General features: G+C 38.1%; 1 protein-coding gene across 1 annotated transcript in view; it reads left to right on the top strand.

Moving 5' to 3' along the window:
• The window catches only part of LOC124775017 (importin-5), a 171,135-nt gene that overhangs the window by 54,818 nt on the left and 103,428 nt on the right, over nucleotides 1-12,889 (top strand). The window contains exons 7-8 of the mRNA XM_047249777.1: nucleotides 3,918-4,129; nucleotides 5,391-5,513. Coding sequence (XP_047105733.1) covers nucleotides 3,918-4,129; nucleotides 5,391-5,513 — 335 coding nt within the window. The remainder of the gene's footprint in view (nucleotides 1-3,917; nucleotides 4,130-5,390; nucleotides 5,514-12,889) is intronic.

The raw sequence follows: 12,889 nt of genomic DNA, 5'->3' as shown, positions 1-12,889 counted from the left end.
GAGTAGTAAAACAAAGGCATAATGTTTATAAACATTACTTGATAGCCAACCCAATAACAATATCTATTTATTTGAAAGAGATCCTGTTTTCCATGAATGTTGTTTCATTAAGTGTAAATTTAGGGGAAATTTATAGGTATGTTAATGCTCAAGTGAATACAAATTAACATTGTGAACATAGAAAATTTGACAAGACATTAACAGATGTTGTAAACAATGGGGAAGTGTGAAAGAGGGGCTATACTGAATGTGCAGTTTTATATTTAATTTGGTATTAATTTCATCTCCAATATGTTTTTATAAAAATCGTGTATCTGAAAAATCATTTATCATAACAACCCTCCTCACCCAAATTGTTTTAGGTAATCAGTACTCTGCTGTACGGAGCTTTATTAACTATTTTTAAGGTAAAAGCTGTTGTCAACTCTGGTTAGTTTTAAAACCATTGTAATTCATAATTAGGGACCTGAAAATTCAGTGCCAATTTTTAGTAACTTTGCATCAAAATTTTGAGATGAACAAATTTAAAAGGTTGTCATATTACATGCCTGAAGACAAAGCCTTACTGATTGTAGTTAACTGATTAAAAAGTGGTCTTTGGGAAGCCTTTATACTTCATCGGTTGCTTTTGCAGAAACTCCAACAGTCTCCCCCCCCCCCCCCCCCTTTCCCCCCTCCCAAAACGGTCTTTTGTTTACTTCTAATGATCATCTTTCAACAAATGATAGTCTCTCTTGAGAAACAGAAGCATTTTCCTGCCTGTTTAGAGTGCTTCTATGATTGAAGGTGATGGTTGTTGTTGTTGTTGTTGTTGTGGTCTTCAGTCCTGAGACTGGTTTGATGCAGCCCTCCATGGTACCCTACCCTCTGCAAGCTCCTTCATCTCCCAGTACCTACTGCAACCTACATCCTTCTGAATCTGTTTAGTGTATTCATCTCTTGGTCTCCCTCTACGATTTTTACCCTCCACGCTGCCCTCCAATACTAAATTGGTGATCCCTTGATGCCTCAGAACATGTCCTACCAATCGATCCCTTCTTCTGGTCAAGTTGTGCCACAAACGTCTCTTCTCCCCATTCCTATTCAATACTTCCTCATTAGCTATGTGATCTACCCATCTAATCTTCAGCATTCTTCTGCAGCACCACATTTCGAAAGCTTCTATTCTCTTCTTGTCCAAACTAGTTATCGTCCATGTTTCACTTCCATACATGGCTACGCTCCATACAAACACTTTCAGAAATGACTTCCTGACACTTAAATCTATACTCGATGTTAACAAATTTCTCTTCTTCAGAAACGCTTTCCCTGCCATTGCCAGTCTACATTTTATATCCTCTCTACTTCGACCATCATCAGTTATTTTGCTCCCCAAATACCAAAACTCCTTTACTACTTTGTGTCTCATTTCCTAATCTAATTCCCTCAGCATCACCCGACTTAATTCGACTACATTCCATTATCCTCGTTTTGCTTTTGTTGATGTTCATCTTATATCCTCCTTTCAAGACACAGTCCATTCCATTCAACTGCTCTTCCAAGTCCTTTGCTGTCTCTGACAGAATTACAATGTTATCGATGAACCTCAAAGTTTTTATTTCTTCTCCATGGATTTTAATACCTACTCCGAATTTTTCTTTTGTTTCCTTTACTGCTTGCTCAATATACAGATTGAATAACATCGGGGATAGGCTACAACCCTGTCTCACTCCCTTCCCAACCACTGCTTCCCTTTGATGCCCTTCAACTCTTATAACTGCCATCTGGTTTCTGTACAAATTGTAAATAGCCTTTTGCTCCCTGTATTTTACCCCTGCCACCTTTAGAATTTGAAAGAGAGTATCCCAGTCAACGTTGTCAAAAGCTTTCTCTAAGTCTACAAATGCTAGAAACGTAGGTTTGCCTTTCCTTAATCTTCTAAGATAAGTCGTAAGGTCAGTATTTAAGGTGTTTCTCAACATTATTTTTCTTTTCTCACACAAGCTGATAACCAAAAATCTTACAGAATATTGATTTTGAACTTTTGTGGGCATTCAAGCTGAGCAACTCATGTGTAAGACCACAGACAGAACCAACAAGGTACTCAGTGTAGAAAGAGAACAGAAAATGACTCATTATTTGCACATTAGAGAAAGACTTCATAGTCAGGATACCTTAGCTGGTTTTGTTTTCTGGTTGCTACAGTGCAGAGTGGGGACATTATAAATTGACTGTCAGCCGTGAGCGTAAAGAAACTAGAATTATGACTGCAAGACGGCACAGAAGCGGTGTGGTGAAACAAGCCCTGCCTATCTCCTGCAGGGCAATCAGCACATTGTGTATTTCTGTGAAAGCAGAGCTGACACATGGGAACAGGAATCACTGATCTCTTTTGGTGTTGAGGGTCATAATCAAACTTGGTTGTGGCCTGGATTAGTCTCTTCACTCCTTTTGAAATACAAACAGAGAACAATGAGCAATGCAAATGACAAAGCATTTGGTAATGGCTACCACACAATCGGCTGCTGAGGTTCGCAGCACCATAAATGAGGTAGTTCAGGCCCAGCCTCTCCTAGTATTTCATGCAAACACAGTTCAAAATGTCTGCCACTGAAAGCTGCCACATTACTTCAACTTCTGAACATTAGGTAGCAAACAAATCTATGCATTTCTTCGTTTGACGATGATGTTACATTATGTCAAAGTGCTGTGTTGCATTACGTGGTGTGTATTTTAAAACAAGCCCCTGAAAATGTTCAAGTAATTTGTCAAACATCACCAATTTCATCATATTTTCTGTTCTTAGTGTTTATCAAATTATTTACCTGTGTGTAGCTTCATTTGACATGCTTGTCATATAGATACTATTTGACATATTTGAGAGAAATTTTGACTGACAGTCAAATTGTTTAGTGACTGAGATTTTTATATTGCATTGTGAGTTCTCCAGTTGCGGAGGCACTGTGTATGGGTATAAACAAAATAGTGCATGCAGTTACCAGGATGATAAAGGTGTTGTGTATTTCCCAGCCATATATTATGCAGGAAGGTGTTGCAAAGAAAATCAGTATTCTGTGCATAACATGAAAGTGGGAGTGCAGAGAGAGAAATGCTTTACACTGGTAGCTATTCCTACTGGTGTCAAAATATTTCATGACAGCTGCTTCAAATGTGAACTTAGCTTTCCTGGTATCTTTGCGCACTTGGTTGACAAACCCGTGGATAGGCAGCAGTGAATTTTACAAGCATTTTGATCAACTGCAAGTGATGTGGCACCAGAGCAACGAGTGCATTGACACGTTGTTGAATTCATGCACTTACTATTATATTATCTTTCCAAATTGGCCTTTGCTAAATGATGTCCAATAACATTAATAAGAGGAAAATTTGTTATATTTAAGCTATTTGGAACACACTTATAAAACAGCTCATCTAGTCACAGTTTGCTTTGAAGTAAATTTTACGTTTTCAGGTTTTGAGACAGAATTTTCTTTTATAATAAATGTGAATGTTTGAAGTCCATATTTATTTGGCATAAGTTGTTGGATGTTGGAAGTAGTTCTCATATTCCTTGCTCTAGCCTCAACTGATGTAACCAACTGGTTGCAAGGAGTTACAGGTCAGCTTGAACTCCTTAAGCCCAGTGCAGTGTGGCATTTTTCTCATTTATGAATCTTTGTTAGAGGTGAAAGAAGCAATAAGAGATAAAAAGAAATCTAGAACCAATTTAATTAAAAGCACTTTGGATTCGTAGTTTACTAATTAGCTACTGAACCACATATTATTTCGTGTAAAACAATAATTTCAAATTACTAATCAAATAATTGTTCTAGAACTGAAAAGTGATGCATTAGACAGGTGATCTGTCGAGAGTTGTTAAGTAAGAATCCACAGAATCACGTTTTTTATTACAATACAGCAGTTTGATGTTTTCACAGGTCATTTCTGATGGAAATATGCCTGATTCATGGCGTCATTTGGCATTGGAAACTGTAGTAACATTAGCAGAAACTGCTCCAGCTATGTTACGAAAAATTGGTGGCAAGTATCTCACACAACTGATACCAGAAATACTGAAAATGATGACTGACCTAGAAGAGGAGGAAGATTGGAGTGTTACAGATGAGGTTGTGGATGAAGATAATGACAGGTATCTTTCATTATAAAGGCCTTTAGCTCTGTGTCCAACTTATAAAATGTTGCACTGTTTGATCTTATTTAAGCTACTTTGAAAGCTTGGTTGTATATGAAATATTGGCTGCTCTATGTTGTTAAATGAAACTGTTAAATTTACGAATATATTAAGTGTGCAGGATGCCTGTGAGCACACAGGTGCACACTTGTGGTAAGGTTCCAAGTCTTCTTGAATAGTTCTAACTGGCAGTAGTGACACCGGTACTTTTTTGGAATACACTTTTGAATGTGAAACAAGTAGGACCTATCATTTTACATGTGGCACTACTTTTCAATAAGAAAACAAAAACTGAGAATTGAAGTAAGTTGTGATTTCACATTGTATTCCCAATAGTTCACAACAGTTATGTAAGTACACTTGGCCAAAGATCATACATTAATCCAGTATGATTAGTTTCTTTATACGTTCATGCGTGGCGGGTGATTCTGTTGATCAACACTTGTATAACCAAGAAGATTGGGAGGAGAATTATTGTGCAGTGGGCTGCTTGGTTCTGTAATTCCGTTGCTGGTGAAGCATACATATCTGCTTGAATGGACAAATTTGTAGCTGGTTGAAACAAGCATCCTCTCTCTGGTGTACTTGCCTTATGCAATTAACGCAAGATGTAGTGTTCAATTCTACGTAGCACACTTGCATTTGATATATGCATACTAGGTTAGCAAGGAAACGTAACGCAGCTATTTACAATGTGGAAGATTGTCTATCTGATTTGATGTGAGTGTTTTCAACTTTGAGATAAGGTTAACTGTCAGATAATTTGTGGAATTTACACATACAGTTGTGGTGTAAATGAGTAGAGTTCTGGAGACTGTCAACTGAGTCCTCCTCCTAGAAAGTATTTAGCCAACCACTCTTGTGTAGGATTTCATCTTTCAGTACATTAGTTTTGAAAATTTTCATGTTTAGGTGTTTTCATCAGAAAAGAGTACTCAAAACAGGAGTGTTACATGTTCTCTCATTAGCACGGGATTGAAATAGACAGGCATTGAATCTTCCTCCATAAATATATTTTGTACTTGGTGTAATACTTTAGCATACATACTCTAAAAAATAAGCACTATTGATATGCAAGGGATAGGAATTAGGATTCATGAAGCACAGCAGCATTAAAAGATGCATCTTGTAGCATTTGAGGAATTCCGTTTTTTCCTTTTTTTTATGGATTGTTTGTAGACATTACTACGTAACAAATTCTTTCTTAATGTGTTTTCAGTAATAACGTGGTAGCTGAATCGGCACTGGATCGTTTGGCATGTGGTTTGGGTGGTAATGCTCTAATGCCACATATTGAATCCACAATTCCAACCATGCTTTCAAGTACTGATTGGAGACACAGGTATGTAAAAGACAACAGTGAGAGGAACATACCAGGCTCACATTACATTGTCAAAAACATCATTGGCAGAGTTTCATAAGAAGCTAAGACTGTGCTTCAATTTTTATAAAAGTGGTCAAACAGTGTGTCAATACACCATGAAACATGTTGTAAATAGCATTCTTTTATAGTCATAGAAGGGCGCAGGAGAAGGGTTTAATTATTGATTTTTTTTCACTGGAGACTTCTTGAACTAGTTAGTATCACTCTTACATTTTTTGGTCATTAAAAACACTACTTCTTGGGTTTACTTCATTTTGTGATGAAGCACTTGACCAATGCAAAGTTCATGATGTCTATCTAGTATTGCCCCGGTTTGGAAATATTGTAGATTTGGGGCAGATTTACAGAGCAGTCTTAAGTTGTAATGGGGAGGGTCTCACGTGACCTGTGTTTACATTTAGTGATTTTGCTGTTTCCTTTTCATTTATTGCTCTTACATCAAATGAAAACAAAACTGATTTCTGTGACCAGGAGCTATCAAGTGAATTACATAATTACAAAAGGCTAAAATATGTTATTAGTTTCAGATTTTATTTTATTTCTCCTTTCTGACAGTCAAGCATTAATCACATTGCAGAACAATGAAGTTATTTTGTCGATTTTCTAAAGAAAATTGGCTTTTATTAATCTTTTCCACTGAACCAGCCAATTTATTGCCAATTTATTTGAAAGGGAGTGTTTAATTCCACACTATTGGCTAGTTTCAACTGTTCGCTGCATTTCAGGTGCACGTTTTCATCTTCTAGAACGTATGGCATTATGCCATAATAAAGAACCAAACATGAGATAATACAGTACGGGTACTCTAAGAATATTTACATACGAATGTGCACTTTAAGCCGAATTATGCATTTTAGTATGGTTCACGAAATTCCCGCGCTCTTAGAGTATCCTCTAATGTGTTGTTTCTTTTATGAAATTATGTAAGACACTTGTTATCTGGCGCTCTCTGGCAACTGCTGAAGCAAACCTATTTCTAACAGGTCGCGGGAAAATATTGCGAATGGTGCTTTGAAAAGTGTTACTTTCAAAGTAAATTTACTTTTACGCAAGATGAACTGTGTGTGTGAATGTACGATGAATTTCTTAAATCACAAAGTGTTTGACTCTCATTTACTCTTTGAGTATGATGATTTAGAATAATTTGGAGCCCAGAAGATCTGACATTTATGTCGTTCTGAAACATTTTACTGGCACATTTGTGTGATGTATCTTAAAGTGTAACATGCGCTAAAAGGGGCAACATTATATGTGAAAGCTTTTCTTTTCTTGTAGCAACACTACGTATATTAATTTAAACCATTAACGTTCCCTATTTGTGTGTTCGCGTTACGTAACAGTGATGTTGCTATTGGCTGACTACATCACGTGTCCTATGTTCTGAATATCCGCTGTCATCGGCTGGTGAGATCGTGACGTGAGCTATGACTGGCTTACAAAAGTGCATCGCAATCAAGATTTGAGTGCTTCGGAAGGTAACGTGCGGTGTTCGGTGGAATTTGAATTTATACTTTCGTAATACGAAAATATGCAGTGTACATGTTGCTGCACATCAGAAATCTTCCCAAAACATGTTTTGTTCCCTGAGTTTTGTTTTCTAAAGTGCCGGTAAATACTGTGCTGGTGTATAAAACCATAACCATTCAAAAGACTGATAAGTTTTACAGTTCTGAGGAAAAGTATACTCTCACTTAACACAGAAAAGGTGTATTTTCACCCGGGAGGAAATGTACTTTTAACCGGGAAAAATCTGGGAATTGTTTTTCCTCATCCATGTATACACCCTGTTAAGGAACCTTTTATGCTGCTGCAGCTATAAACAAAACAATAATTCATGTGACTTCCTAAGTGCTAGTTAATTTGTGTTGAAGCCTCCATACAAAGATTTCTAAGCTCATCACACACATAAAGTTTTGTGGGCAAATGATAGTTAAGTATATTATGAGTTTGTTGATGAAGTAGTAACTCATTTTGTCATCTTTAATTTTTCCTTCCCAAAACAAAATATAATACCTAGGAGGTGGCACAATGTCAACTATTATTCTTTAAAATACTGTACACCATGTGAATGAATCATTGTTTAATGTTGATTTATTTTTATTATTCTTAAATCTTGTAGGCGTGCATCATTTGTTTTCAGACTGAAAATGAACTTTGGTTCCAACAATTGTGCTTCTATTTATTGTTGCTCACATTTTAATTTATATGTTTCGATATTTCTCTGTTGTTCAGTTCGCCTTATTGTTTCTCTCGCAGTGGTTGTCGCGTTTTCTTTTACTAGTCGCTTCCTTCAATATGTGTTGACACCTAATGGTTTTGGGTTAATTCCAGGGAACCCTTATACCACAGTATGTCACGATTTAAATTGCAGATCCATCTCACTCGTGGCTGTGTGCAGATTTGAGAAAGCCAAAGGTGCTTTTTAAACCTGATTATTGTAGTCAAGTCTCTTATCTCTCTCTAATTTATAATATCCCATTCCCCTCACTTCCCTCCATTACCTGACTGACAGTTTCTTGCTGTGTCTCACTTAGACCCAGAGGATTGCCTGATTTAAATTGACTACACTCCATTACCTTAGGTTTACTTTTGTTCATATTAATCTTGATGCCTCAAGACATGTCCTACCAACCGATCCCTTCTTCAAGTCAAGTTGTGCCACAAACTTCTCTTCTCCCCAATCCTATTCAATACCTCCTCATTAGTTACGTGATCTAAATTTAGCGTTGGAGGGCAGCGTGGAGGGTAAAAATCGTAGAGGGAGACAAAGAGATGAATACACTAAGCAGATTCAGGATGATGTCGGTTGTAGTAGGTACTGGGAGATGAAGGAGCTTGCACAGGATAGATTAGTATGGAGAGCTGCATCAAACCAGTCTCAGGACTGAAAACAACAACAACAACACCACACACACACACACACACACACACACACACACACACACACACACACACACATTAATCTTGTCTTCTTTATAAACAGTATCCAATGAACTGATTTTCCAAGTCTCTCACTATCTCTGTCAGAATTAAAATGTCATTGACAAACCTCAAAAGTTTTTTTATTTCTTCTCCCTGATATTTAATTTCCCCTGCCAAATTTCTCCATAGTTTCCGTCAAAGGTTGCTCGTTGTGCGAATAGAACATCAATTGGGATAGGACCCCGTCTCACTCCCTTGTCATCTGCCGTGTCCTTTTCATTACCTTAGACACTGATGGATGCAATTTGGTTTCTGTTCTGTGCTCCCTGTATGTTACCTCTGGTGGCTTCAAAATTTTGGTGTGTGTATTCTAGTCAAAATTGTCAGAAGCTTTCTCTAAATCTACAAATTAGCTTAATGTAGGTTTGCCTTTATTTAAACTATCTGCTAAGGTAAGCTGTAAGGTCAGTTTTGCTTCACATGTCCTTACATTTCTGAGGCAGCCAAATTGATCTCCAATGTTATCTTTAAGTCTTTTCATTTTTCTGTAAATAATTGGTGTAAATATCATGAATTCTCGGTTCAGTAATGTTTGCATCAGCACCTGCCTATTTTGGGTTTGAAATTATTACATAGTCTTTGAAGTCTGAGGACATTTTACCCATCTGTATATCTTGGGTGCCAAGTGGTGTGGTTTTGTCATTGTTTTCCAAAGTATTCTGACAGAATGTCATCTAATCCAAGTTCCTCGTTTCCACTTGATCTTTCACTGTGCTTTCGTATTTTTCTCTCAGTATATCTTCTACCTCATCATCCTCTAATTTTTCTCCGCTATCCGTAGTAGTATGTCAAGGGTCCTTGTATAGTCTGTGTATTGTTTAGTGCCATTTCTGCTGACTATAATTAAGGGATGGAAATGTAATAAGTTCTAAGTGCAGTTTTTTCACAAAATGGATCTTTAGTGCTAATGTGTTCTCGTTACTCAGTCATATATCCCTGGACATATGCCTTGTCATGGAGAAGTAATAAAATGCAAGAATAGATTGCTACTTGTCATGTAGAGGAGGCACTGAGTCGCAGACAGGCACAGTGGAAAAGACTGTTAATTTATTAAAGCTTCCAGACAGTCTTTCTTTTCCTGTTGGAAATGCACACTTTCACACAAACACAGCTCGCACACCATGTCCACTGTCTCGGGCCATTACAGTCCTACATCAACTGTGATTGACAGAGCAGCAACCAATGGTGGGTGATGGGGGTAAGAGGTGCCATGAGGTGGGGAGGGGGAGGAATAGCAGAGTACCTATGGGGAAGAGCTAGTGCTGCATTGCTAGTGCTGCATGGTGGAGTGTGCAGGATCAAGGTGGGGACAGTATATGGCTGTTAAGTGAAACATCATGAGTCGTGAGGCTGTGCTGCTTTCCTGCTTGGGGGGAGGGAGATAGAGAAGCGGAAAGAACTTCTTGGTGCATTGGTGGAATAGACGATGTGTATAGTACTGGAGTGGAAGTAGGAAGGGGATAGGTAGGTGGGAGACAGACTAATGAAGGTTTAGGCCAGGGAGGGTTAGAGGGTTATGGAAACAAAGACATGTTTTAGGGAGAGTTCCCATGTGTGCTATTCAAAAAAATTGGTGTTTGTAGGCAGACTCCAGATGGTAACAGTGATTTAGGAGCAGTTGGGGTAGATGGTGGTTGATGGAGGAGTATTTGAGGTCAGGCAGGGTTCATTGTTGGATTTGGTTTGACTCCGATTGGTGGCGAAAGTGTTTCCCCTACAGGTATTGGGAAGAGAAGAGAGTCTTTAACAAGTTCATAATGATTGAACTAGTGAGTGGTGCCAAAGATAGTGCCTTTGTAAAGGACAGATGCTCCTACAAGGCTGAGGCTTTTGGAGGACATTTCATGACACTGTTGTGGGTCTGTTTTGTTTCTGGATTTTGAATGGTGGTGGGACAGAGTTTCTAAGTGTGTAGTAAATATTGTGGGTCTGCAAGGCAGGGTTTGGCAACTATAAGGAGAGGTTTGATGGAGACTCTTGCAGATGTTGTGGATAGTGGCAGGTGTGACCTCTGCCTACAACATATCCTTCACTCCTGCAATGCCTGTGACCCATACATTCACTAGCCCTGTTCCCACTGACTCATTCCCATCCCTACTCCAGTGCTAACCATGTCATCTACCCTGCCAAAACACATGCAAGTCCTTTACCTTCCCTACTTCTCTCTCTTTTCGCTCCCACTCGTAGTGATGTAAAATATCTGGGCATTTATAAGTTGGGGCAAATGCCCAGGATAAATGACCAAAATTCATAAATGCCCAGGAATTTATGCATTTTACAGATTAATTGATAATGGGTACTTATGAAAATGTTTAAACTGATATTTTTTATTGAAAAAGTGATTTGCAACACTGCTTGTTTAGTGGCTGGGTAACCAAGCAGAAAAAGCTGCTTGAGAGTTAGGGGAGAGCTAGTAGGGGAAATAAATTGGACTGTAAACATAACTTTTTACACATTAAATTAGGTCAATTTTATTTTCACAGCAGTGCAGTCATATGGAAATAGATAAGAAAACAGCAAAATATAAAACTATATTCTGACTCAAATTGCTATATCTGACAAAGCATTTAAAGTACAGACTATCACTATGCAGCTGTTCAGGGTAGGTGTCTCTCTGTGTGTGTGTGTGTGTGTGTGTGTGTGTGTGTGTGTGAGAGAGAGAGAGAGAGAGAGAGAGAGAGAGAGAGAGAGAGAGAGAGAGAGAGGGGGGGGGGGGGGGCATTATAAACAATAAGCAGCTGTCAGCAACACATACTCTTCCTTGGTGCTGCAAGTTGGAATGTTAGTAAAAAAAAAAAGAAGCTTCTCCCTTCTTTCCTTTCTTTCTCAGTGATGAAGGCAATAAATGATATACATAGGGTTAAGTGTAAACATTTACAGTGGAACTTCGATTTTACATTCTCTGATTTTACACTTTTCACGATTCTAAACCATAAATTTATAACCTCTGTGAAAAACCAAAAGATTAATGCTAAAAAATCCCTGATTTTACATTTCTTCCTAGTAAGTTTTATCTCTATTCAAAGTTCTTACTTGATATCTCGCTTGACTTTGTCCTGTTTTCTTCTTATTGACATTTAATGTGACTGAACGAGTTAAAAGTGGTTCAAAAGACAGATGGTTCGCACCACAGGTGATGGTAGAATTAAGGGAATATTTTACGCCCATGTGGAGAGGGGAGGTGTGAGAGAGGAAATGCTAATGTAATCCACATTCAGTGTTGCCAGCACAACTTGCAACATTTAGCTTCACTGCGTAGTTACGATACAACTACTGCTGGGTTGCAGCGGTTATTTAATAACAAGACAGCCGAGGTGAAGTGTTCCGGACCGAGCCAATATCTTTTTTCGGGTCATAGAACTTGGTCTTATCTTTCTTTCATGTACTGTATTCAGCAGCAATATCAGTTGTCGACCTTTTAAATTCAAACACAGAATCTTGAAGAATATGCTTGCTCATAATTGAGGGAGCATCATCCATTTCTGGCTTGTGAACATTTATTGGCTGGCGACTTGTTAAGTCACCCAATAGCCTGTGCAGCAACCACCTACTGGATGTGTGGAGAGGTGGAGTGGCCCTTCAGCCACTGGAGTGCAAGTAAGGGTGAAAGCATTTGCGAAGTGCTGAAAATATACTGTATATGCAGATGATGTGCTATGACAGAGATGTCGCACGGAAATAGAATGGGTTTTGCAAAAGCACATTTGAAAGACTTTTGTGTTCAAATGTGAGATGATACAATTGCAACAACTACATACAGTACTCATGTATGTACTTTGCACCATATACTGTAGGTCGTAAAGATTGGCAGCAGTGATAGAGCGCATGAAACGAAACTGTAGCATCTGATCTTGCTTTCAAATTTACATTTTACACAGTGTACAGGAATTCACTGAGCTGGCTTCTAATAAGCTTGTAACATCAAATGGGGAGGTAAACTTATTTTTTCACCTGCGTTTCTCTCATAAAGTCTGAAATAACACTTTACACCTGGTGGTGAGCAGATAAAAAGTGCTGCTTACAATAAAAGCATTGAACAAAAACATCAGTGGTGGCAAAGTATGTCATGAAGCAGATTCTGCATTCATGTTTATGGTTTAACCAATTAGCTGCTGTGATGTTTTTTGTTTTATTCAACATGTTCATCAATTTTTGCTTTCTTCTGGGTGAACATAAAGTATGATCTCTCAAAAAAATGCATGTTTTGAACATATAGTTTGTAGTTGAAGCATGCCAGAAAACAGCTCGATTACCTGGTACCCATACACCAATTTCAATTTTTTGATGAGTTTTTAGTTGCTTTTACACAACTGTTATTTTTTAAGAACTGATGAAATTCATTACCACGAATT

Source organism: Schistocerca piceifrons, chromosome 2 (genome assembly GCF_021461385.2).
Source record: "Schistocerca piceifrons isolate TAMUIC-IGC-003096 chromosome 2, iqSchPice1.1, whole genome shotgun sequence".
NCBI classification, from domain to species: Eukaryota; Metazoa; Arthropoda; class Insecta; order Orthoptera; family Acrididae; genus Schistocerca; species Schistocerca piceifrons.
Note: the sequence above shows the minus strand (reverse complement) of the source record. Positions and strands in the feature narration are given on the sequence as shown.